The sequence below is a fragment of the Poecile atricapillus genome, chromosome 37, assembly GCF_030490865.1.
Source record: "Poecile atricapillus isolate bPoeAtr1 chromosome 37, bPoeAtr1.hap1, whole genome shotgun sequence".
Lineage (NCBI taxonomy): Eukaryota > Metazoa > Chordata > Aves > Passeriformes > Paridae > Poecile > Poecile atricapillus.
The window spans coordinates 1,806,636-1,833,186 of NC_081285.1; the positions used below are offsets into that span (position 1 = coordinate 1,806,636).

General features: G+C 52.9%; 1 protein-coding gene and 1 pseudogene across 1 annotated transcript in view; both read left to right on the forward strand.

The window, feature by feature from the left end:
• LOC131591034 (oocyte zinc finger protein XlCOF28-like) overlaps window positions 1–14,904 on the forward strand; it is a 16,457-nt gene extending 1,553 nt beyond the window's left edge. The window contains exons 3-8 of the mRNA XM_058861464.1: window positions 636–1,801; window positions 3,569–3,622; window positions 4,063–4,194; window positions 12,232–12,485; window positions 12,586–12,706; window positions 13,182–14,904. Coding sequence (XP_058717447.1) covers window positions 644–1,801; window positions 3,569–3,622; window positions 4,063–4,194; window positions 12,232–12,485; window positions 12,586–12,706; window positions 13,182–13,928 — 2,466 coding nt within the window. The 5' untranslated portion in view covers window positions 636–643 and the 3' untranslated portion in view covers window positions 13,929–14,904. The remainder of the gene's footprint in view (window positions 1–635; window positions 1,802–3,568; window positions 3,623–4,062; window positions 4,195–12,231; window positions 12,486–12,585; window positions 12,707–13,181) is intronic.
• A 781-nt stretch (window positions 14,905–15,685) lies between these two features.
• Window positions 15,686–25,979, forward strand: LOC131591035 (N-acetylmuramoyl-L-alanine amidase-like; annotated as a pseudogene).
• The last annotated feature ends 572 nt before the right edge of the window (window positions 25,980–26,551 follow it).

Sequence of the window (26,551 nt, forward strand, 5' to 3'; positions counted from 1 at the left end):
TAAGCAAGCATACATATTCTGTTAGTCAGCATACATTTTGCAAGCCTTCTTTCATTCATTTCACAACCTAAAGCTAGCATGTCTAAAAAATGTCTTCATAGGGCCTCTTCCTCAGTTATAAAGTCAGCATGTTTTAAAATGCCTTTATAGAGCCTTTCAGCTCATGTTAGTCCTACTTCCCCTTTTTAAATGATTACCAATTCTTTCATATTCAAAGAAATTATAACTTGTACAAAAGATAGCTTGAAACTTATAGTACAAGTTAGTTTGAAGTTTATATTAATTGCTTGCAAGTAATTACAGTTTTGTTGTTAAATTATTAGCTAAAAGTTTACTGTTATATAGTTACCTTGTTAAACCCTACTTCCACGCCTTACTTGTTTTCACCTAAAATTTTAAATCCACTGTTTTCTCCTAAAATTACTATGCAATTTTTAACCTTTTCCTTCCAGCTTGGCCCATTAGGAATGTCATGGCTTCTTCCTAGCTACAGCATTGGTAATGAAGTTTTTTCAGCTGATTTTTAAAACTCTTCTTTATAATAATCCCATCGTCTCTGTCCATATTGCCCACAGACACACATACATAGGTGAATGCTATTCAATTGACACAAATTACAACCTGATTTCTCACAGAGCTGAGGATGGAGACACGGGGGGACAAATCCCTGCAGCAGAACCTCATGGAAGAGGCCGTTTTGAGCAGCTCCATGGCGCAGGAATCCAACGGGGAGGAAAATCCCCAGAAATCCCTCACAAGGAGGGGCTGCAAACGCAGATCACAGGGATCTGAGGGGTTAAGAGCCACCTTGGGCCGGAGAGGCGACTGGAGCTCAGAGCTGGGGGTCCATGAGAAGCTTCACAATGGAGAGAAGTCCTACAAGTGCTCAAAATGTGGGAAGAGCTTAAGCCAGAGATCCTCTCTGATCCGCCACTTGAGAATCCACACCGGGGAGAGGCCCTATGAGTGTGAGAAATGCAGGAAGAGATTTCATTACAGATCCACTCTCCTCAGGCATCAGCAGACTCACACAGAGGAGAGACCCTTCTGCTGCCCTGACTGTGGGAAGGGCTTCAAGCTCAACTCCGCCCTTGTCACCCACCGGCGCATCCACACCAGGGAGAGGCCCTACGAGTGTGGGGAGTGTGGGATGAGCTTCACCCAGAGCTCCACCCTGACTGCCCACCAGAGGAGACACACAGGGGAACGGCCCTATGAGTGTGCTGAGTGTGAGAGGTGCTTCAGGACGAGCTCTGAACTGACTGTCCACCAGAGGATCCACACGGGGGAACGGCCCTACGAGTGTGGGCAGTGTAAGAAGAGCTTCAGACGGAGGTGCCACCTGTTCCGCCACATGGGAGTGCACACAGGGGAACGGCCCTATGAGTGTGGGGAGTGTGGGAAGAGCTTCAGGACGAGCTCTGAACTGATTGTTCACCAGAGGAGCCACACAGGAGAGCGGCCTTACGAGTGTGATAAATGCAGGAAGAGGTTTCACACCACTTCCCATCTCCTCCTGCACCAGCGGATTCACACAGAGGAGAGGCCCTTCCGCTGCCCTGACTGCAGGAAGGGCTTCAGGCAAAACTCTGACCTTATCAAGCACCGGCGCATCCACACCGGGGAGAGGCCCTACGAGTGTCCTGAGTGTGGGAAGAGCTTCTCACAGAGCTCTAGCTTGACCCAACACCAACAGAGGCTCCACAAAGGTAGCCCTGCAAGTGCCCCAAATGCAGGAAGAGCTCCATGCACTGCTCCAGCTCCATCCCCCGTGGGAGGATGTGCGCTGGATGATCCTCAGTGATGCCTGATGGGCAGAGTCCCTGTGATCCATGGTGCCAGTGATCTGTGTTGGCAAGACACCTGGCTGGGGGACTCCACCTCCTCCTGGCTCCCCGTGGACACCTGGACACATCCACAGACCAACATCAGAAATCCATCGTGGACAACAGAATTGTTGACTTCTGACCCCAGAAAAATCTCACTTTTTGCATCTTCTGGTGGCATCAAGCAACACTGGATGGCCTTGGAGGTCTTCTCCAACATAAATCCATTGTTTTAATTCTCCCTGCCCACAGGCATCTTCAACAGCCAAGTGGGGATGGATTGGGGCAAAACTCACGATTTTGGAGACAGTGGGGTGGAAACACTTCCAAAAATGGTTCTTCCCACCCACCCAAGCACATGGATGCTGTGCTGGCAGGGACACATAAATCCTTTTGTTTTGGCCTTGAAAGGAAAAAGTTTCTTTTCATCCCTTTGAAAGCCCTGAAACAGGGGTAAAAACAAAGAAGTTGAACTGAGGCATGGATGGGGCCATGGGGAAATAATGACATGGGGACCATGGCCAAGGATGGGGACATGTACATAAATGGGGACTTAGCCATGGATGGGGACATGGGGGGGACACGTGGGGACACAGCCCTGGGTGGGGACATGAGGGGACATGGGGAACATGGATGGGGACATGCGGGGACACAGACATGGAGAGTTAAATGGGGAGGACATGGACATGGATGGGGACATGAACTGGGACAGCATCAGTGCCACCACCTGTGTTACCAGCATCTTCATCTTGGCCATGGCAAAGCGCTGCCCGATGCAGTTCCTGCCACCACGTCCCCACTGTTACCACCACGGTATCCCAGCCAAATTGACAAGTGGGCCAGACATGAGTTGAAGCCACCAGGGTGTCCCAGGGCACTGAAATCAGGGGACCCCAACTGCCCCTGGGGATAGACTGGGGACGGGGCAAGGGTCAGTGTGACCCAGGGGGTCACATGGCCCTGCACTGGATGTCACCAGAGGTGTTGTGGCAGCATCCCCACAGGTGTGGTGACACTGTCCCCTGATGTGTGTCCTGGTGGCATCATGTCCCCTCCCTATGTCCCCATCCCCTGCTTTGGGTCCCTGTCAGCTATTTGTGTGTCACTGTCCTGCCCTGGGTGTCCCTGTGCCTCCAGTGAGTTCCTGTCACCATCTCTCCTGTGTGTCCCCATCCCTCCCCCGTTGTCCCTGTCCCCCACCCTGGTGGAGCCAAGGTCTCTGAGGTCCCAGGCCCACGTCCTGCAGGGTGTCCCCATGTCCTACCGTGTCCCTCAGGATATTCCCGTAGCTGCTCCTGGTGCTGAGTGTCTACACCCACCCCAGCACATTTAGGGACACTCCAGGACACCCATTCTCCTCTGATTTTGGGTCCTTTCCCCCTCTTTTAGATCCTTTCTCACTCTTTTGGGTCCCTTCTCCTTCTTTTGAGTCCTTTCTCCCTATTTTGGATACTTTCTTCCTATTTTGGGTCTGTTCTCCCCTCTTCTGGATCCTTTACCCATATTTTACATCCTTTCCCCCAATTTTGGGCACCCTCCCCTTGACTTTAATACATTTTTGGGTGTATCCCCCCCTGTCCCACCCCCTCTGCACCCCTTAACCCCCTCACTCCCCACCCCCTGTCCCCCCAGGCGTGTCACCAGCTGTGTCCCAACTATCCCCCCATGCCACATGGACTCTGTGCTTGCCATCCTTCATGCCCTTGAGTCCCTGGCTCAGGACTGTGGATCTTCTCTTCCAGGAGATCCAGAGCTGGGCTGGCTTCCAGGAGACACCAGTGGCCCCAGGGCTCAGGGTGGGTGGCCTGGTGGGGTTGGTGGGAGGGGGTTTGGGGTCATCTTGGCACTGACCGTGAGTCTTGTCCACTCTGCAGTGAGGAGCAGCCCAGGCTGGGGAGCTTGGGATGGGTGGGGGCAGGAGAGATTGGGCACTGGTCCAGATGGACACCAGACCATGGATCCCAGCTGGACACTGGAATGGATAGCCCCTGGCCCACCCCACTGGCCCACCAGCCCATCCCTGTAGCCCCCACCCCAAAATCCCACAAAATGAACCGAATTCCGTAACACCAGCTCCAGGTGGTCCCTGCAGAGCAAGGGGGAAACAGGCATGGGCTGGGGTGGGGGCGGGGGATGACTTTACAGTAGTGGGAGGAGACTTGGGGACCCACCCTGGAGACACCAAAATGAGCAATCACCCCCCAAATTGTCACCACAGAATCCTGCGCCCCTCCAGCTGTCCCACTGGGAGGGCTTCAGGAGCCACTGCAACCCTGCAGTCCCTTTGAGGGGTGAGCCCTCGGTGTCACCAGTGTGTCCCCAGCAGGAGAAGCGACATCACCTCCTGGAGGAGGAGGAGGAGGAGGAGGTGAGGGTGTGAGTAAAGCTCCTGCCCGGTCACACGGGGAAGCCGCGACATGAACCAGGCACAGCAGCGGAGGTCCTGCAGGGATGGGGTGGGGGACACAGGGACAGTCCCCAAGGTCCCCTTGGGGTATGCTGTGGCTGGAGAAGCGTAGTGGGTGCTGGGTCAAGCAGCATCCTTGGGGGGGATGTGGGGGGGTGGAAGTGGCTGGGGTTGAATCGCGATTTTTGAAGGGTTAAGATTTAGCTAAGGGTTAGAAACAATTTATAGTGATTAAAATGTCAATCAGATAAGGAAATGGTAAGTTAATGATTATTAGATGCTTAAGCCAGAGCTGATTGTTATATTGTTTGCTATTATGAGCCTGTTTATAGAAGAAAGTGGAGTAAGTGAACTGTTATAAGAACAGATTGAAACCAGTGAGAACAATGCCAGCACCAGGACTCTATACCAATCAATCACCAAGCAGAGCGTCTTGGATTGTGCCAGAGGGTCACAGATGTAGGAGTCTAGAAATGCAGGGACATTATATATATATATATAATTATATATAATATTGACATTATATATATATATAATTATATATAATATTGACAGAAAGGCTTCCAAATATCCCTGAGCAAGCCAGAGTTAGTGAGAAATTAAATAGAAAGTAGAAAAATGTTTCTTTTAACACAGAGGTGAAAATATAGATTTTAAGAGGGTTTCACACATGGAGTAAAGATGGAGGAAAAAGGGTGTAGTTTTTAATCCTTCTTCCTTCTTATCCATGCTTCTGCAGTTTATAGAAGCACAAAATATGATTGGTTTAGAGTTAGTCGCACTTTTAATTACGTGAGTAGATATAGAAAACTTATTTGTTAAGATATAATAACAATACACGTGTCTGTAGTTAATAGGATAAAAATTAGTATAAAGGTGAAAAGACCGCGTGGTTCGAGGCCATTTTGTATCGTTAGTACGAGATGAGCCAGGCTGTGGTGATTTGAGCTTGTGCAGCTAGTCTGGATAGACCTGCCAAGTTTTGTAAGGATCCTTTAATAAACACAAGAAACCTGAATCTAATGAGCCCAGGAGTTTTCTTCGAGTAATAAGGACTGAGATAAGTGGGACTCCCCACGAGGGAGGATCCCAAGGGAATTCAGCCCAAATGAGGCAAGGAGAGAAGATACAACAGAGACCTGATGAAGACCTTCCTGACTTCATCTTTCAAGGACCACTGACCCAATTTGCGACCACCGACTCAAATCAAGAGAAGAATTGCACATGTGTGAAGGACTAATAGCCTTATTATCAGTATTAATCAGTATTAATATCAGTATTTTAATATTGAATGGGGATGAGAGGTGCTGAGGTTATGTGTAGGTATTGTATGTAGTATTTTGGGAAATAGAGGGGAGAGAACCTTGTTCAAGGCAGTCACGCCTTTTGGGGATGATCCCCGTGCCACCCACTGAACACAGAATAAACATACTGCTTTCTAACTTTAACTAGTCAGAGGGTCTTTGTCTGTGATCATATCAGTTTTTAACAATTCATTTTGGTGAGCCAGGCAGAAGCAAGCTCTGCTTGGCTGTGAGACCAGCTCAGGTTGTGGAGCCCCCTCGGGCACCGCCAGGATATTCCTGGAAGAGTGGACTCCACTGCTCAGCCTGTTCATCTAGCAGCAGACAAGGACTCCTGATTACTAAAATTCCAGACAAAAGGGTACATTTTAAGGAAAAATTTTTGAAATAGTTTAAACAAGGAACTGTAAGGCATACACGTGGTCAGAAGAGGAGTGTTGGTAAGTCATGGGAGATGTCCCAATGTCCTGGGTTGATTATGATGTTAAATTGTATCCCCATTCGTCCACCTAACCCAGACACCGGTTTTGTATTCTTAAAATTTCATCTAAGAGTAAAAGTGAGTGGAAAAGAAGCACCGAGTCTGTTATCAGAGACTGTACTTGCTCCCCCCGCATCGGGAGTTTTGACTACAGCACAGACAGACAACAAGACACAGATCGCCTTGGCTTTCCAACTAGCCGGAGCAGAGAGGTCTTCCTGGACTGTTTTCTTTCCCTTTTTCTGAAACGAATCGAACCTGCTCTGGACTGGGGACTCGGGGGAGCACCGGGAGCTTGCACCCGTGGACTACCGGGAGCCCAGCCTGGGCAGTGGCATTTTCCAGCGCCAGAGGGACTGATAACAGAGCGAACACCCACAGGAAAGAGACCCTCTGAAGTTTGTCATCTCTTCTGAATGGCGAGAGGTTTTGTAATTTGATATCGTTCATTCTTGTGCTGGGTAGTGCTGTGCCTGTGAAATAAACAGGTTTTTTCCACTTCTCTCAGAGAAATCTCTTCCTGAACCAGTTGGGGGGTGAGAGAAAAGGGCCACGTGGGTTTGCTTCCCTGGGGGAGCCCCATTGGAAGTTTTCTCCCAAATTTGCCCTAAACCAAGACAAATACACCCACACACAACCTGTGCCTCTGTAGAGAGCTTGCAAGCAGAACTGCTCTCTGCTCAGTCGTATTTGGTTGCCAGATATAGAGGACAGAGCCGTTGTGCCAGGCTGGGGAGGACTCGGGCTTCGGCTGCTGGCAGAAGGGGATTTTGCCATTTTTTGTGCCATAGAGGGCAATGGAGAAAAAGGGTTTCTGGAAGTTTTATTCTGGTTTCTTATTCTTGTAGTTTTTGTTAATAAACTTTCTTTGTTCCTTTTAAATTTCAAGCCTGTTTTGCTCTTTTTCTAATCCATATCTCACAGCAAGAAATAAGTTTTCTAGTGATTTTTTAGCTAATGCTTTAAAACCACAACATGGACACCAGAGCCATGGATCCCACACTGGATGGACATGGGTCCAGATGGACAACAAACCCATGCATACCACTATAGATGGACACTGCTCCAGATGGACACCAGAGCCATGGATCCCACCCTGGATGGACACTGGTCCAACAGTTTGTGTTCTAATGGATCTCAGCTGGACACACACCGGTCCATGTGGTCACCAGAACCAAAGACCCCACTCTAGATGCGGGACAAAAAGCACAGGTGCCACCTCGGGGATGGCACAGAGAGGGTGTCCTGCAGTGCCACCAAGCCCTCACCGCTGAGGGGCACCCCAGGGTGACAGAGAGGGGCCAGGGGTGTCCCACGGTGGGAGTGGGGCGGGGAGGGGAAGCATGGTCAAGGCGCAATGAAACGTCTCCATTCCTGCCTTTGCCTGGGGCACAGGGGTGGCTGGGCACCTGTCCCCCTGTCCCCCGTTGTCACCCACTGTCACCTCTGCCAGGCAGCAAGGGCTGGTGGCACACCCAGATGGCCACATGGGTGTCCAGGCGGATCCACACTCATCCACTGTGGGCGTAGTTGTCAAATGTGACCTGGGGACATGGAGTGGCACTCTCATTGTCACTGTCACCATCACTGTCAGTGTCACTGTCACTGCCATCATCACTGTCACTGTCACAGCACTCGCTGGCTGCCCCCCAGGGCCTGCAGAGGGAGTGGGTGACAGCCAAAGGACAGAGGGACACTCGAGAGGGACATGAGGGGTACATGAGAGACATTGGGACACCAGGAAGGACATGAGTGACACAAAATGGACATGAAAGGATACAAGGACACTCAGGAGAGACTGAAGGGACACCTGGGGACATTTAGGGGACATTGGGGGACACTTGGAGGATACTGGGGACACTCAGAGGACACCCAGAGGACACTTGAGGGACACTGGGGACACTTTGGGTTATTTGAGGACACTCAGAGACATTTGGGGACACTCAAGGTGACACTGAAGGTGTAGCAGTCGGGGATTTCATGGTTCAGCCGCACTTGCATATTGATGGCCTTGAGATAGAACTCCACATTGGCACTGATCAGGCTGATGGGATAAAAAACATCCCAGGAGGCTCCAAAATCCCCAAAAAAGAGAAAAATTCCACCTCAAAATCCAAAAAGAAACCAATGAAAAAGGGAAAATTCCACCCCAAAATTCCCAAAAAAACAGGAGAAAAAATCTGCTCCAAAATCCCATGAGTTCCCAAAGTCAAAAAAAAAAAAAAAAACACTCAGAAAATGAAAAATTCCATCCCCATATCCCCCAGAAATGAAAATTCCACACCAAAATCCCCCAAAAAACAATGGGAGTGGAAAATTCCACCTGAAATACCAAGAAAAACAAAAACAAAGGGAGTTCCCAAAATCCCCCCAAAAAACCCTAGAAAAGGAAAAATTCTGCCCTAAAATCCCCCCAAAAAAAACAATGGGAAAGGGAAAACTTGGCCACCAAATTCCCCCAAAAATCCTGGGAAAGGGAAAATTCTGCCCCAAAATCCCACACAGGAATATGGGAAAAGGGACAGCAAATCCCACACTGGAGATTTTAAGGATGGGAAATGCCCCTGGGTGAGATTTCTGGGAATTTTGAGGGTTTTTGGAATTTACCTGTGGAATTGGAGGCTGAAGTTGCTGGTGGTGCCATCCAGTGCTGGCAGCCAGGGGTCCCTGGGAGCACCCTCAGGCACTTTGTGGGGTCAGGGAATGCCAGGAACCCAAAGCCCCTGGGACTTTCCAAAGCCTGAATCCCAAATGCCCCAGGACCACTCTGAATGTTCCAGGACCATCCCAAATCCCAAACCCCAAATCCCAAACCCTGAATCCCAAATCACCTGGGGCCCTCCCAAATCCTCTGAGACCATCCCAAATCCTGAATCTCAAACTCCAAACACCCTGGGACCATCCCAAACCCCAAATGTCAAATCCCAAACCCCACATCCCTCGGGACCATCCCAAACCCCAAACCTCAAACCCCAAACCCCTCATCCTGCACCCAAATTCCCAAGTGTCCCCATTAGTGACAACCCCGGGGTTGATGTCGAAGGTGTCATTGCCAGGGTCGGTGTGTCCCCTGTGGAAGAGGTGCTGGCACAGCTGGAGCCTGGTGCCAACTCCAGTGCCACTGTAGGTGTAGTGGTCCAGGGTCTTGCTAGGGACAGCCAGGTACTGTGGGGACAGGGACACTAGGGCTGGAGGTGGCCCTGGGGCACCTTGATGGCCCCAAACCACCCCATGGCCCCAAAATATATCTATGACTCCAAAACATCTCCATGACCCCAAAGATCTTCACAACCTCAAAATAACTGTGTCCCCACCAGTAGCTGTGGTGGCCAAAGCTCTCGTTGGGGACAGCCAGGTACTGCAAGGATGGAACACGGGGCTGGAGGTGGCACTGCCACCTCTCAGTGTCCCCAAATCACCCTGGTGACACCAGTCACTTCCATGGCCCTAAAGACCTCCATGTCCTCAAACCACCACTCAAAGCCAACTCCTCCAATGTCCCCAACCCCTCCCAGTGTCCCCAGCCACCCTGGTGTTCCTGTGCCACCTTCTCGAGGGCATAGGCCACATGCTCCAAGTCTCTGTGTCCCCAAACCCCTTCTGGTTTCCCCAACCCTCCTGATGTCCCCAACCCTCTCCCGATGTCCTCAACCCCTCCCAGTGTCCCTGTGCCAACTTCTCAAGGGCTTAAGCCAGGTGCACCAGGAGGTCCCAGTGTCCCAAATCCCTCCTGGTGTCCCCAGCCACCCCAGTGTCCCTGTTCCACCTTCTTGAGGGCATAGGCAACATGCTCCAAGAGGTCCCAGTGTCCCCAACCCCTCCTGGTGTCCCCATCCCCTCCCAATGTCCCCAACCCCTCACCGTGTCCCCATGTCACCATCTCGAGGACAAAAGGCCAGGTTCTCCAGGAGGTCCCCACAGGTGTAGATGGCCTGGGTGTCACTGGCACCATCCTCATAGCCCTTGAGGAACAGGTGCTTGAAGGCCACTGTTGTTCTCCTTGAAGGCCACCACCAGCTGGCTGCTAAGCTCAAACAGGATCAGCTGGGGATAAAGGCCACCATCTTCGTCACCACCTGTCCCATCATGGTGACACTGCTGTGTTTTGTCCCAAAATGGTGTTACAGCTTGGGGACAAAGGCCATCACTCATGTCAGCCCCTGTCCCACCACAGTGATGCAGCTGTGTTTTGTCCCAAAATAGTGCCACTCCATGCTTGGGAACAAAAGCCATCATGGTCAGGCCTTGTCCCACCCTGGTGGCACCACCATGTTTCATCCCAAAATGGTGTCACCCTATGGTTGGGGACAAAGGTCAGTGCTGCCATCAGCCCCTGTCCCACCACAGTGGCGCTGCCATGCTTTGTCCCAGGACACCCCAGCATCCCTTCTGAAGTGTCCCCATGTCCCTGTGCTCCCTCCATGCTGTCCCTGCCTCCCAAGCCCACCATCCTCACTGTCTCCGGTGTCCCCATGTCCCTGTCCCCCCTCTTTGGTGTCCCAGCCCATCACACTGCTGTCCCTGCCTGCCACCCCACTATTCCCAGCCCGCTGTCTCTGCTGTGACAGTCTCTGCACGGTGACACGGACGATCTTGGTAAGCTGCAGCAGAGGCTTCATGGGCCACCTGCCTCAGGCCCGGTCTTCTCACAGGGGCTCATGAGGAAATCCTTGAGGGGGCACCGCAGTTCCTCCTCCTCCTCCTCCTCCTCCTCCTCCTCCTCCTCCTCCTCCTCCTCCTCCTCCGCCGGCGCTGGCGCCGGCGCCGTGCTGAGACCACCCTGGCCATGCCGTACCCGGAGCCGCAGCTCAGCAGCTGTTCGGTCTCTGGGGACACCTGCCAGTGTCACCTCAGTCCGGTGTCCCCCCTGCTCAGTGTCGCTCCCCCAGTCTGTATCCCCATTGCTCTGGTGTCACTCCCCTGCCCCGGTGTCGCCGCTGCCCAGTCCACAGTGTCCCCTGTCCCCGTTAAACCCCACCCCAGTCCGGATTCCCTGTCCTCAGTGTCACTCCTGTCACCGAGTAACCCCTACTCCCTGTCCCCGCTGCCCGGTGCACAGTGTGCCCCATACCCGTTAGCCCTTCCGGCCAGCTCCCCGGTGTCTCCCCTCGCCCCGGGGTCATCTCCCCCTGCCCGGTTCCCGGTACTCCTTGTCCCCATGTCCGCCTTGTCCCGGTCCCATTCCCGGTCGCTGTCTCCATTCCCGGTCCCATTCCCGGTCGCCGTCTCCATTCCCGATCCCATTCCCGGTCGCTGTCTCCATTCCCGGTCGCTGTCTCCATTCCCAGTCCCATTCCCGGTCGCTGTCTCCATTCCCGGTCCCATTCCCGGTCTCATTCCTGGTCACTGTCTCCATTCCCGCTCCCATTCCCGGTCGCTGTCTCCATTCCTGATCGCATTCCCGGTCGCTGTCTCCATTCCCGATCCCATTCCCGGTCCCATTCCCGGTCCCATTCCCGGTCGTTGTCTCCATTCCCGGTCCCATTCCCGGTCGCTGTCTCCATTCCCGGTCCCATTCCCGGTCGCTGTCTCCATTCCCGGTCCCATTCCCGGTCGTTGTCTCCATTCCCGGTCCCATTCCCAGTCGTTGTCTCCATTCCCGGTCCCATTCCCGGTCACTGTCTCCATTCCCGGTCCCATTCCCGGTCGCTGTCTCCATTCCCGGTCCCATTCCCGGTCTCATTCCTGGTCACTGTCTCCATTCCCAGTCCCATTCCCGGTCGCTGTCTCCATTCCCGGTCGCTGTCTCCATTCCCGGTCCCATTCCCGGTCGCTGTCTCCATTCCCGGTCCCATTCCCGGTCGTTGTCTCCATTCCCGGTCCCATTCCCGGTCGCTGTCTCCATTCCCGGTCCCATTCCCGGTCGCTGTCTCCATTCCCGGTCCCATTCCCGGTCCCTGCCCCCTCTCACTCGCCGCCGCCCCCGCCGCCATCGCTTCGGCCCCCTCGGCCCTCACGTGACTGTGACAATGACGCGCTGCTTCCGCCCACCAATCACAGAGCGCAATCGCTCCTGTATTTGCATAACCACGCCTTTCTGTCTTGGCCACGCCCACCGTTGTCTGTGGGCGCGTTCGGGCGCTGTTCCCTCCCAGTTCCCTCCCAGTTCCCTCCCAGTTCCCTCCCAGTTCCCTCCCAGTACCGCTCTTACTGGGAGCACTGGGAGGGAAAGCGCTCCCAGTTCCTTCCCGGTGCTCCCACTATCGCTCCCAGTGCCGCGCGGGGCGGGGCCGCTTTGGGAACCGCTCCGCCCAGGGCACAGCGCGGCTGCTTTTGAGTGTCGGCACCTGCCCGGGCCGGCCTGGGAGAGGAGGAGGAGGAGGAGGAGCGGGAGGAAGAGGAGTGACAGAGGAGGACGAGGAAGAGCAGGAACAGGAGAAAGAGGAGCACCTGCAGCAGAACCCAGCGGTTCCCCGGCCCGCAGCTCTCCCGGCTCCGGCAGCATCGCCCCCCGCCGGAACACGATGGTGAGCAGGGGAGCTCCCCCCAAATCCATCGGGAGCGGGGGGTCGGGGAGGCTCCTGGAGGGTTTTTTTTTGCAGGACAGGGCATGTTTGGCTCTGGTAGGACCCCAAAGCTGAGCCTCAAATGCCCCTGGAGGGTTCTTGGAGGGTCCCATGTGGCAGCCGCCCGGTACCGGTGGGCAGAAGGGGAGATCGAGTTGGGGAATCGCCGGGAGATGTCCGGAGTGGGGAGAGCGCAGAGGGGCGATCCCATAGCCGGGGGATCCCCGGCAGCCTGGAGGAGCGAGGGAGGCTGGATATGAGGGGGATATGAGCTCCCCGAGGCTGAAAGGGGCAGTGACTTCTTGAGCTGCATTTGGGCACCGGGACCATCAATCCCAAAACGCTGAGACCTTGTTTTCCCCCCCAAACCAGTATTTCCCATTCCCAAACCCTGGCTGAATAGAGGAGGAGGAGGAGGAGGAGGCCACGAAGAAGAGGAAGATGCCCCGAGACACCCAGGCAGGTGAGGAGGAAGTCAGTGCCCCTTTCCCCCTCTCTCCTGCTCCATCTCCCAGCCCAGCCCGGCCCCCGGCTGCAGGACAACCCCGCTGCCGACGCCGTCCTGCCGGGGACGCACTGGGGGGATCTCCTTCCCCTTCCCTCTGGCACGGAGGCAAATCCCATCCTCTTCTTGTCCTTCCTCCCCCAGACAAGGAGCTGAGGATGGAGACCAGGGAGGACAAATCCCTGCAGCAGAACCTGGTGGAAGAGGCTGATTTGAGAGGCTCCACGGCACAGGAATCCAACAGGGAGGAAAAGCCCCAGAGATCCTGCTTGATGAGGGCCTGCAAACGCAGACCACAGACATCCGAGGAGGAAAGACCCACCCGGGGCCAGAGATGTGGCCAGAGCTCAGAGCTGGGAGTCCATGAGCAGCTTCATGGCAGGGAGAAGCCCTACAAGTGCTCGAAATGTGGGAAGAGCTTTGGCCAGAGATACTCTCTGATCCGCCACTGGAAAATCCACACAGGGGAACGGCCCTATGAGTGTGGGGAGTGTGGGAAGAGCTTCTGCGAGCACTCCAAGCTGGTTGTCCACCAGAGGATCCACACCGGGGAGAGGCCCTATGAGTGTGATAAATGCAGGAAGAGGTTTCAGATCAGCTCCACTCTCGTCAGGCATCAGCGGATTCACACGGATGAGAGGCCCTTCCGCTGCCTCGACTGTGGGAAAAGCTTCAACCGCAATTGCACCCTCACCAAGCACCGGCGCATCCACACCGGGGAGAGGCCCTACGAGTGTCCCCAGTGTGGGAAGAAATTCTCACAGAGCTCTAACCTGGCCCAACACCAACAGAGGTTCCACAAAGGTAGCCCTGCAAGTGCCCCAAATGCAGGAAGAGCTCCATGCACTGCTCCAGCTCCATCCTCTGTGGGTGGATATGCACTGGATGATCCCCAGTGATGCCTGATGGGCAGAGCCCTGTGATCTGTGTTGGGAAGATACAGCTGGGGGACTCCACCTCCTCCTGGCTCCCCGTGGACACCTGGACACATCCACAGACCAACATCAGAAATCCATCGTGGACAACAGAATTGTTGACTTCTGACCCCAGAAAAATCTCACTTTTTGCATCTTCTGGTGGCATCAAGCAACACTGGATGGCCTTGGAGGTCTTTTCCAACATAAATCCATTGTTTTAATTCTCTCTGGCCCACAGGCATCTTCCACAGCTAAATGGGGATGGACTGGGGCAAAACCAATGTTTCTGGAGACAGTGGAGTGGAAATCCCTCCAAAAAAGTTTCTTCTCACCCACTCAAGCACATGGATGCTGTGCTGGCAGGGACACATAAATCCTTTTGTTTTGGCCTTGATTTTCTTTTCTTTTCCATTCATCCCTTTGAAACCCCCGAAACTGGGGAAAAATAAAGACATTGAACCAAAGCATGGATGGGGACATGTTGGGGACAATGACATGGGTGGGTGGGGACAAGGAAATAGATGGGGACATGGGGGACACAGACTTGGAGAGTGACATGGGGGTGATGTGTAAAGTCTTAGCTTACATATTATTCAGATTCTGTACTGCCTTGGTGTGTAACTATGAACTTCATATTAAGTGTTAGTAAGTTCTCTTCACAGGGTAGTTAGACAAAACAGTCCTTTTCCAGCTTGAGAAGCAAGGACAACCATTACAGCCTCAGGCCCAAAAAGCATAAACAATGGTGAATTGAAGAGAGCAAGCAAGGAGGATGGGACTTCATAACCTGAAGCTGTAATTGGACAATTAACCTAAATACATAAATGTATCAAAACTTAGAAAAGTGTGAAAACTTGTGACTGGTAGTCCATCTTGTGTCTATCTTGGGCAGAGCCTTGGCTGGGCTCTTGTACTGCCCAAGGTGTATCCTTTAAAGGATAAGGATAAATAAAAGGATATTTAAAGGATAAATATCTACTTTATTCCTTTAACTCTGTCTAGACTCTGCTCCAGGTCAGCCTCTTTTAGGCATCAGGGGGACATGGACATGGATGTGCAGAATGTGGATGGGGACACGAACTGGGACAGCACTAGTGCCATCACAGTGCCACCACCACCATCATCATCTTGGCCACACTGAAGTGCTACTCGATGCAGTTCCTGCCACCACATCCCCACTGTCACCACTGTGGTGTCCCCCCCACAGGGGGGGATGGGGACCTTGTACAGCTAGTGACAAGTGGCCTGGAAATGAGTGACAGTCACCAGGGTGTACCAGGGCCACTGAGCTCACAGGACCCCAATTGCCCCTGGGGACAAACTGGAGACAGGTCAAGGGTCAGTGTCATCCAGGGTGTCACATGGCCTGGTGGCAGCATCCTGATATGTCCTGCTGGCTTCATGCTCTGATATGTCCTAGTGGCATCATCCCCACTTGTGTGGTGACATTGTCCCCTGATGTGTATCCTGGTGGCATTGTGTCCCCTCCCATCCCTGTGTCCCCATCCCCCACTGTGGCTCTCTGTCATATCTCTGTGTGTCCCCATCCTGCCCCATTTGTCCCTGTCCTCCCTTTGAATCCCTGTCCTCATCTCCCCTGTGTGTCCCTGTCCCACTCTGTGTGTCCCTGACCCCTGTCCCCAGTAAGGCCAAAGTCCCCAAGGTCCCGGGGCCATGTCCTGCAGGGTGTCCCCATGTCCCACAGGGTGTCCTTGTGTCCTGCAGAGTGTCCCTCAAGGATGTTCCTATGGCTGCTCCTGGCACTGAGCATCTGCGCCCAGCACAGGTAGGGACATGCTGCAACGCCCTGTGACAGCCTTTCTGATTTCAGGTCCTTTCCCTCTTATTTTGTGTCATTTCCCCCTATTTTGGGTCCTTTCCCCTTGATTTGGATTCTTTCCCCCAATTTTGGGTTCCCTCTCCTTACTTTTGGCACGTTTTTGGGTGCCTCCACCTCCTCTAACCTCCTCCCCACACCTTAAGCCCGCTCATTTCCCACCCCCTGTCCCCCAGCTGTGTCCCCAGCTGTCCCCCTGTGCCACATGGACTTTGTACTCACCATCCTGAATGCCCTTGAGTCCCTGGCGCGGGGGGTTCCACTGGCACTGCCACAGCCTTGGGGAGGGCTCTGTGAGTCTGCAGCACTCCGGGGTGCCGAGTATTGCTGGGTGAGCCCCCTGGGACCCCTGAACGCCCTCCAGCTCTCACCCCGGGCCAGTGGCAGCTCCTGACCAAGCTCCTCTGCCACAACCCAGCGACTCCAGAGCTGGGGTTGGTGCTGGCCCCTGACGGTTCCACAGTGGCCCTTGGTCCCCTACTCGCTGGCATTGAGGCGGGGCTGGGATCCAGCAGCTTTGGGTGACCCCTCCTGCTATAACTGCGTATCTTCTGCATCTCTATAACTACCTTCCTCCTCACAGTAGCCAGGGAAGCAGAAGAGATACTATAGCCTTGAACAGAGAAACTAAACTGAGGCCCTTTCCCTTGCTGAGATAGAAGTGCAGCTTTATTTCTTGGGATCCCGCGGAGAAGGAGAGCTGGAGGGAAAGAGGAAGAAGTATTGATAAGCGCCTCTTTTTGAAGGCAGGGGGAAGAGGGTGGCTTACTTTCACACAGCCAATAAGGGGATCTGGGGGGAAAGAGATAAGGGAAAGAAGCTAACATTCTACATTTTCGGGGGTACATTCTTTGGGTTATACCGTTTTTTCTAAATGCATTACAACACCCTCCCCACCCTCAACCCGCCCACCGACCCCCTCTTGGCTGTCACCTCTGCCAAGGCTTTGGGGACATCCTTCCTGCTGGTGCAGGGGGATGACAACAACGGCTCCGTGCTGGGACCTGGCAGCTGCTGGGACACCATGGAGAACCCCCAAAATTACACCTTGAGGGGTCCCCCAACCCCATGGCCATTGGGACCATGGATGGTGTTCTCCTGGGGGTGCAGCTGGCCCAGGGACCCCTCCTGGTGGCCAAGCTGCTCCAGGGCTACTGGGAATGGCTCAGTGTGGCACTCTTGGGAACGGTGAGGCAGTACAACACGGGCTCTCCTGTTCAACTCACAACAGCGTCCGTGTTGTTCTGCTTCACCGCTCTCAATAGTGCGACAGCTTGGAAGCGGGGAGACCCCCAGCAGTTACTGACGCCGGGATTTTGGGGCACTAGTGGGACAGGGATGGCTGGAGAAGGAGGTGGCAGCAATTTCAGGGGTGCTGAGGATGCTGTCGCCCAGCCTGGAGCTCCTGAGGGTCGTGAGGACAAAGGAGGTGGCAGCTGTGGCTCGTCGGGCAGCTACTTGGGTATGGGCAGGGTAGCACCTGCTAAATGGTGGTGTCACCCCTCAAATGAGGGTTGTCACCTCCCAAATGGCAGTTGTCAAACCTAAACAGGGCTTGTCACCTCCCAGTCAGGGATTGTCACCCCCTATGTCCCCATCAAGCCCCATATCCCCCAAAGGAATCCCTTTTCCCCACATGGCCTCTGCCATGTCCCCAAGGAGCCTCTTGGCTGTCATATGGTCTCTGTAATGTCCCCAGTGGCTCACAGGAAATACCCAGCCCCTTGTCCCCATGTGGACACCACCAGAACGCCAAGGAGCCCCTTGTGGATCTTCTGGTGCCAGAGAAAGTAGAAATTGCTGCAGCTCTTCACACATTCCAAGCACTGAGAGGGCCATTCCCCAGTGTGCATCCACTGGTGGTAGAGGAGGTGGGAGCCATGCCTGTACCTCTTCCCACATTCCCCATACTCATAGGGCCATTCCGCCATGTGCACTTGAAGGTGGGTGAGGAGATCGAAGCTGAAGCTCTTCCCACATTCCAAGCATTTGTAGGGCTTCTCTTCCATCATGAAGCTGCTCAGGGACCATCAGATCTGAGCTCCAGCTGGATCTCCAGCTGCGTCCCCTGCCCTGGGTGCGTCTTTCCTCCTCAGACCACCCTGGGATAGTTTTATCCTGCAGCAGGGAGCCATTCTGGGCTGGGAGATGGAGTAGGAGAGGGGGAAAGGGGCAGTGACTTTCTCCTCACCTTCCAGGTGTCCTGGGCCATCTTCCTCTTCCTCACAGCCTCCTCCTCCATCCAGCCAAGTTTTGGGAAGGGGAAATCCAGGTTTGGGGGGAAAACAAGGTGTGAGAGGGTTTGGTTGGGGATTCCTTCTGAACAAGCCCATCTCTAGAAGTCACTGGACATCTTGTATGCATGAAAAACCTCCAGACCATCAAGATTTAGCTGGAAAAGCCCTCAGAAATACCAAGACTGAATCCCTCAAGACTTGAATTAATCATAATCATCCCAAAAAAAGCTCCCCAGGAGTTTGTCCTTTCTGGTCTCCCCACTTTGGAGTTCTGGGGGTCCTGCATGTATTGATGATTCTTCTCTCTGGGGTCCCCACCCACTCCAGGCTATCAGAGGTCCCAGGAATCCCTAGTGTCCCCCCTCTCTGCTCTTCTGACCTTGGGCTTCTGAAGCTCCCCCTTCTCTGTGCTGCTGGAGGTTGCCTGCAGACCCTGGGTGTTCCCTGGCTCCCTCTCTCTGGGCTCCCACTTAGCGATGCTGGGGCTCTTGGGGTCCCAGTGCTCCCATTTCCCCTGACTCTGCTCCAGGCTGCGGGGAGCTCCAGGCATTGCCCCTCACCAGGGTGTTCCCCTCTCCAGGCTGAATCCTGGAGGTCTCCTCTCCCTGGACTGCAAACTTCGGTGTCCTCAGTGTTCTCCCCTCTCCTGCCCACCCCCGCAAAAAAAACAACCTCTCGGGAACCCTCCAAAACTTCCCCAAAAGCCATTTGCGACTTAGCTTTGGAGTCCTTCAAGCTCCAAAACTGCCCACTCTCTTTCCCCCCTACAATCCCCCCAAAATACCCTCCCCCAGCATATTTGGGCGAGCTCCCCTTCTGTGGTCACCTGCGAGATATGGGGGAACAATGCCCCAGGGGCCGCGAGGGCTGCGGACACAGCAAGGGCTGGACCGCGTGGTCCCTCCGCTTCCTCTGCTCCTCCTCCTCCTCTATCCCAGGTCTTCCTCCCACTCCTCCTCCTCCTCTTCCTGTTCCTCCTCCACTCCTCCTCCTTCTCTTAATCCCTCCAGCCCTTCTCCTGCTGCTTCTCCATCACCACTCCACCATCCTCATTCCTCCTGCCCGGTTCCCGAACCCCTCACAGCCCACGGCAGGAGCGGGGATGGAGCCAGGACAGGTCGGGATGGGCAGCGCGGGGCTCTCCGCTGCTCCCACCCGCTGGGGACGGGGGGAACCCGGCCCGGGGAAAAGGAGAGGGAAACTGGGAAAATTGGGGGCTGCAGATCCAACCTGGGTCTGGCTGGGGACCCTGGGTAGGGAATTACAACCCTTTGGGCTGATGCCTGAAAGATACACATTACATTGAATAACGTTATTTGTATCGGGTTATATAGGTATAAAAGTTATGATTCAGGTTACATAGGTATAAAAAGCTATAATTCAATACAGATATCAGGTCATATGGATATATAAAAAGTCATGATTTAGGTTATATTGGTATCAGGTTATATAGATATATCAAGTTATGTTGATATCCTATAACTCAAGCTATAGAAGCATCGTGTAACTTAGATCAAAGTTATACTGGCATCAGGGCTCTTCCCACAGGCCTGGAGATGTTGGAGCAGGGACTGCAGAGATGGGTGAAAGATCCCAAGAGTGGGATTTCGGGGATAGGATCTGTGGGGATGGGAATATCCCGCTCCCTTCCTGAGGCAGGGTCACACCTGAGCCAGGTGTGCAGGACCTTGTCCTGACCCCGAGCACTGTCCCTGCTGCAGGATCTGCTTCCCATTGGCCTCTTCCTCCTGCAGCCCCAGGCCCAGCTTGGTGCTGAACAAAGGCGCTGGGGCAGGGTCATCCCCTGGTGGGGGCTGCACACCCCTTCTGCCCCCTCCCCAAATTCTCTCCCAGGGGAGCAGGAGCTGGGTCAGGAGCCCTGTGGGAGGGAAAAGGGGGTGACACCAGGATGGGGGGGTCACACACAGCCCCCGAGGAATCCCCCTCACTCCCATGTTGTCAGGAAGAAAAACACCTACATGGAGCCCTCATCTCCCAGCAACATCTTGAGGGTGAGGTCTGGTGGCAGCTTTAAGGGTCTGGGGGTCATGACCAGCATACAATCCCCTCCCAGCCCCACAGCCACTCCTGGAACCCTCAAACCTCTGCACAGATCACAGCCAGGACCCTCCCCAACCACTCTGTGCAACAGAAATGGCCCCAAGAACCACCAAAACTCCTTTCCCATCTCTCCCAAGACCCATACAGATTGTCTCCAAGCCACACAGCCTGGCCAGGACCTCCAAAACCCCCTCACAGACTGCTCCAAAAGACCCCTAAAGCCACTCCCACACCACAAATGTCCCCAAGAGCCACCAAAATCCTCTTCCAATCCCTTCAGGATCCCCTACACCCCTTCCCAGCCCCCATGGTACTGACCAGGAGAGATTTGCAGACAGGAATATCCACAGCTGGGAGCAGTTTAGGTACTTCAGCAAGGTTTTAGGCACTTCCATCCCCTTGGGGTCTTCCCAGAGGCCTGGAGATGTTGGTGGGGGGACTGCAGAGAAGGATGAGGGATCCCAAGAGTGGGATTTCTGGGGACAGGATGAGGGGCTGTGTGAGTCACTTGCTGGGGTGTTGGTCTGGAGACCACTCTGGTGGTCCTGGGACCCCAGGCTGCAGAGTTGCCACCACCTTCTACTTCAGGTGGTGGTTCTGGTGGGACCTCCATTCCTTGGGGCTCTTCCTGCAGCCAGAGAACTTGTAGGGATCCTCCTCTGGGTGGGTCCTCCAGGTGTTCCATGAGCTTTGGGCTTCTACTGGAAGTGACTGGACTCTCCTGGGATCATACAGAGATTATCACACTGTGACGCTGCTCTTGGCTGCACTGGAGCTCCGGGGTAGCTCTACGGTGCCACTCCGGCACGGGCAGTCTCCAGGAGTGGGGAACTGCAGGGGAAAGGCGATCCCACTGCAGAACCTTCAGAGCACCGAATCCTGCTGGGCTCTGCCAAATCAGGCGTCGTGGGTGATGGCAAAAGGAAGGAGGAGACTCACTCGGCTGTACTTCCCTGGAACAGGTTTATTTGGGAGAGGGGATGAGCACAAGGGTCTGGGCTGGGAGAAATCAGGACCGAAGAGAGCCCAGAGCATCTCTGTGCACGGGGTTTTATCTCAGGGGTGGGCACAGTCCAGGGTCCAATGGGAGCTCACGGAGGGAGGGGTAAGGGGACGAGGTTACAATGTCAGGGACCGATGGGGATACAAAGAAGGCAGGAATATAACATAACAACCAATAGTGTTTTGAGGAAGGGATGATGTACATGGAAGGAGCTGGAAGGAGAGGTGGGGTTTATGATAATGGATGGGGGAGATGGGGCAGGGTAAAGGTGATTGACGGGGAACATTCAGGAAAACTGGGAGGGGTTTACATAACAGACAAATGGAACCAACCAAAGCAGTAAATGGGGGAGAACCAGGAACATACCAAACAGACAAAACACCAACAATATTAACAGAACTGAATAAACATACCACAACACCCTACCAACCCTAAAAACTGCCGTAACTCTTTTTTGTCTGGGGTAATGGCATCTGTAAAATCCCTTGTATTCTTTCTGAATCAATACTCCACAACTCTCCAGTTAGATTGTGTGCTCAATATTTGGCAATTTTTTGCAAAAAAAATTATTTTTTTTTTCCTACCAACTGGCCTTCTTTTCAGACACTCTAAGTCTTTTTTTAGCAAGAAAATTAAGCAGCTTTACAGTAGCCTCTTCAACCACCTTCTCCTGTTCCCCTGACAAAAGAAAATCACCCACATACTGCAACAACCTAACTCCTGAGGCTGGAGTAAACTCTCTTAGTATTTTCTGCAAAGCTTGACCAAACAAAACCAGTGACGCTGTATATCCCTGTGGGAGGACTGTCCATGTCAATTGTTGTTGTACCCTTTTCCATCCTTTTGTTCCACTGATTTTCCTTTCAAACATGATCCAGTTCAGTTCAAGCAACGCCACTGCCTAAAACCAATCACTTTTTTTTTTTTTTAGTAACCAATTGCTCCCTGTCCCAATTTTTCACATCAAGTCCATCTTAGGCATTGGGACGTGTCTAACAAATTTACCAAGGAAAGATAATACAATACTTTCCCCTAAAGTTTTCCTATAACCCCCAGAGAAAGCTGCATGAGAAATACCTGGGCCTGCATGGGGACAACACCAGCCCCACAAGGAAGCAGCTGCAGAATCAGCCTCAGGATTAGAATCTGCCAATTCTAGCTCTCCACAACAGACCACAGACTGGTGGGGGGTTCCCTAACAAGGTAAGAGTTTCAGAATTGGCTTCAGAACTGAAACCTGCCAATTCTGTCATTTTACAACAAAACATACAAAAAGCAGAGGGGTGTAGTCCCCTCCAAACTGGAGCCTTTCAGTTCTGCACAAAACCCCATGCAGACAAATGAATTAAATCACTAAATTAATTTACTACAATTTCCACAATTTTCTCAGAGAAAAATGCGTTCAAACTTCTGAGCCTACAGAAGAAACCACAGTTTTCACAACTTGTTTGAACAAAGATCCTTTTGACAATTTTTCCCCCTCTGGTATAAAATTTAAGGTGGATTGACAGGCCCTGTGTGTCCTGTGTGGGCACACACCTCCTCTCAATCCGGACCCACCTTAAAAGTTAACATAGGCTCCAGGGTGGTGGGTCCTTGGTACAATGGGAGCCCTTGACACCCCTAACAATCCATTTCCATTCTCCTCTGGACTTCCTCCTCTTGAGGGTCCAGCTGTTTTTGTGGACACTGCCGTTCCCAGTGTCCCTCTGCCCTGCAGACAGCACACTGATTTTTCCCAACCGCTATTTGGGTTGGGTCTCCCCTGCTGGGGAAGGAATGCCTCTGCCACACCCTTGTGGTCGACCCTGTCCCCTCTGTCCCAGGGAACCCCTCGGGCCCTGCAATTTTTCCCTCTTGGGCCGGAAAAATTCTGCCATCACCTTCGCCTTTCCTCCTTGTGCTCACTCTGTTCACCACACACCGTATACCAGAGCCAGTCCCTGTCCTGCCACATTGTCCAAACAGCTCCTCCCCTCTCTGGCACTCCACCCGCGGCCAGGGCATCCCACAGCCTCATGGGGCCAGCGGCCACTGCCACCCCTGCCCAGGGCTGGTGGGGTCAGGCACTACCCAGCACTGAGTCCCAGCAGCCCCACAGGCCCCTAGCCCGTGCTCCTGGTCCCACACCTCCACGCCTGGTCCTGCTGCTCCTTGCCTCAAACATATCTCCTCACCACACTCCCCTTTAACCCGTTCTGTTCCAACACACCAACATGATCCGTCCATCCCCTGTTATCAAGACTCCTTCTTGACTCCCCTTATTGCCCCCCAGGTATGGATTCTCAAGACCCCTTCTCAACTCCCCTGATTGCCCCCCCTGGGCATGGAGTGCCAAGACCCCTTCCTTTATTGCCCCCTTTGGGCATCTATATCCTTAATGTTATAAATGCAATGGCAAAATAGGGTTAATAAAAAAGCGATTTATTATAAAACAATTTCAAGCACCAGCAACGAGAGAAAAAAAACACAATAAATAGATCAGCGCAGCGCCGGGTGGACAGGGATCTGTACCCAGAGGTACCGAGTTCCTAAATCCACGAAGTAGGCACTGCAGTCCAGGGTTCTTATAGGGGTTTTCGTATCCTGGGGCAAAATGCGGAGTAAGCACCGTCCAACAAAGGTGTTTGAATAGACTTTCCAGATCCGTTGAGCTGAGTCAATGGTCGGTGGAGCAGAGTCCTTTCACATGCGAGAGGCTCTGAGTGTCCTCCGATTGCATTTCCCAGAATGGAGCGGCCAGTTTGGGTGCGGGAGCAGATGGATATCTCGATGGAGCAGAGTCCCTTTCACATGCAAAATGGCTCCAAGTGTTTTCTGATTGCACCTACCGGGGTGGAGTGGCCAGTTTGGGTGCAGAGGAGGTGGATATCTCGACCGGGCCACTCTCATTGTCTGGTTTGATTGCTCGTGTCCTGCTCTTTATTTTGTGTTGATAAGCGTTGCTGCCGATCTTACTGCCCGACTCGGGAAGGTATCTCTGGATTATTTTATATTTTGTATCTTTACAGTATTACAAATATAACATATAATTCTTTATTCTCTTTCACGAATTTTTATGCAATGTTATATTTATCACACTTAACTACCTCTGGGAGAACATGCAAACCAACATTCTTCCAAGGGATTCTTTGGAGATATTTTGGGATCGTCATCCCTTTTGCTGGGCCCCTTCCTGGCTGTACCCTTGCAACCCACCATGGGTGCCTTATTTTACCTGTGCTACCCTCCATGGCTGCCCTCTCAGGTTTACCTGTGCTACCCTCCATGGGTGCCCTCCCAGTTTTGCGCTCCAAAGATCCCATTTTACTCACTGGTGAGATTTTCAGGAGTCCTTCCCTGTGGACTCTTCACGGACCCCCCTGGTCCACCTCTCGTCTGTCTCCTGGACAGTCTCGGGAGCCCAATCGATCACCCAGTGTCAGCCACCACCAAGGGGAGCTGATCACCGAAACTGGGTGAGGCACCTTCAGCTCCACTCGTCGCCTGCTGCCCTGGATGGTGGAAATATCCCAGACTGAGCGCCCAAATTGTCAGGAAAATTAATCCACAAACACCAGAGGTTTATGTCCAAAAAGGAGACAGAGGAGTCCTTTCACTTTATTTGATTAAAGGGAGAGGCCATGGGGCATTCCCCTGAGGTCTCTCCTATTTTTGGAAGGTGCAGCCTTCTTTTTTATCCTAATTCCCAGCCGTATGTGTCTTCTCTCTTTCCCCATAGGCTGAGGGACTTGAGAGGTACAGACTGCCCAGAACACCTGATACCTGCGATACCTCCTCACCCCACCTCCCCCCCCCCCACCCCAAAGCATAATCTCCTTCTTAATTCTTAACTCTTGTGGAATTTTATCGTGTTTCCCCAGTGTCCCTTTCATCTTTCGCTCAATCAGTGGAATCCATCCTTTTGTTTCTGCTATCTCTCAGTGATAGTTTCATCTTATTAGCAGACCCACAGCTTCTTTGTAAAGACAAACCTGTCATTCCTCTCAAGACTATCCCCTCTTTTTAAAAGAAAATAAAAAGGGGCAGTTGCAGAATGCCCCTGCCTCATGAGGGGGGGATTCTACCTAGACAGACAGCATCGGGTGAGAGGCATAATTTAAAGAAGATTCCGTTCCTCCACCCTATGGGGCGTGCCCCTGCAAGCCTGGGAAAAGACACTCCACCCCATTTTGCCAGATAAGGAATGGCCCAAGAATGTTCTTCTTTTCCTTTGCCCTCATGGGTTTAAATTCTACTGCAGTGTCCCCGCCTTAGTTCTTTCCATTGCTTGTCCTCCTCGACCCACCCCTTTGCAGTCCCCTGCTCCTCTCGCTATTCAGTCTGGACTTTAAACTCCACCCCTACCCTGGCATATAAAACCCATGACTCTACCCTAGTTCTTGTCTTGGTCCCTAGCTCAATAAAGGATCCTGAATTCTAAACCATGACTCATCCTGTTGTCTTTTCCTTTTGGTTGTTAGTAGCTGCCTGAGGTCTGAGACTCCAGGGCCTGGGGCAGTTGTTGTGCCCCTCCCTGTGGTGGAACACAACAACAAAAAAAGTTCATTAACAGGAAAAAAAAATATAATAAAAATCAGAATAAACCTTCAGAACACTTCTCCTCCCCCCATAGCTCTTGTTTCTCACTGACAATGTGCAGAGACAAAACCTGGGACTTTCAGTCAGTTTACCACTTCTACAATAGTTGTTTTCAGTCCACTTAAGGAGATGAGTCTCTCTTGCCATGCCATGGAGACATCTCCACAAGAAACAGTTTTCTTGTGGCTTTTAATTTCCACAAATAGCAGCTGCCCAAAAATCTGCAATTATGAATCCCTCCCATCTTTTACAGCTTTTCCACAGCTGCATTGTTGACCCATGTCAGCTTAATTGAGTGCTGTTTTGAAGGATGAGCTCCATGTCCATGCTGCTTTCTCTATGTGTTTTCACTCCTTTTTCTTGACACAGGAAAGAATTTGTGTTCATAGGTTTATTTGTTCTCAAGCTTTATCAGTTGAAACAGTTTTTATAGAGTTCTGTATCGTTGGACTGATTGATCTCATCCAGGCTCCGCAATCAAGGAATCACTGTTTTTGCTGCCATGGTGCCCACCAGCACTGCCCTCGCTGTGCTGGCTGCCGGTGCCACCTCGCGTTTTTCCTTCCTGTGGGGCACCAGGAAAAAAAAAGAAAAAAAGCTTTTGTCCTTCAGTCTGCAGCATAGCTAAAAACAGCTAAGCAAGCAAAGTCTATTGAGTCATGCTGAGATAACTGTGGCTGCACGGTGCCACCCTGGCCCCTCTGATCCCAGCCATGCAGCCCTGGCCACGTGGCTGCTCCTGGTTGTCGGTGGCTGCTTGGCTGCTCCTGCCCCCAGCCCTTTTTGGTTTCAGGGCCGCTCCTGGCCCTGGACCCTCTTGGCTTTGGGGCCACCCCTGGCCCCAGACCCTCTCAGCTTTGGGGCCACTCCCAGCACCAGCCGTGGG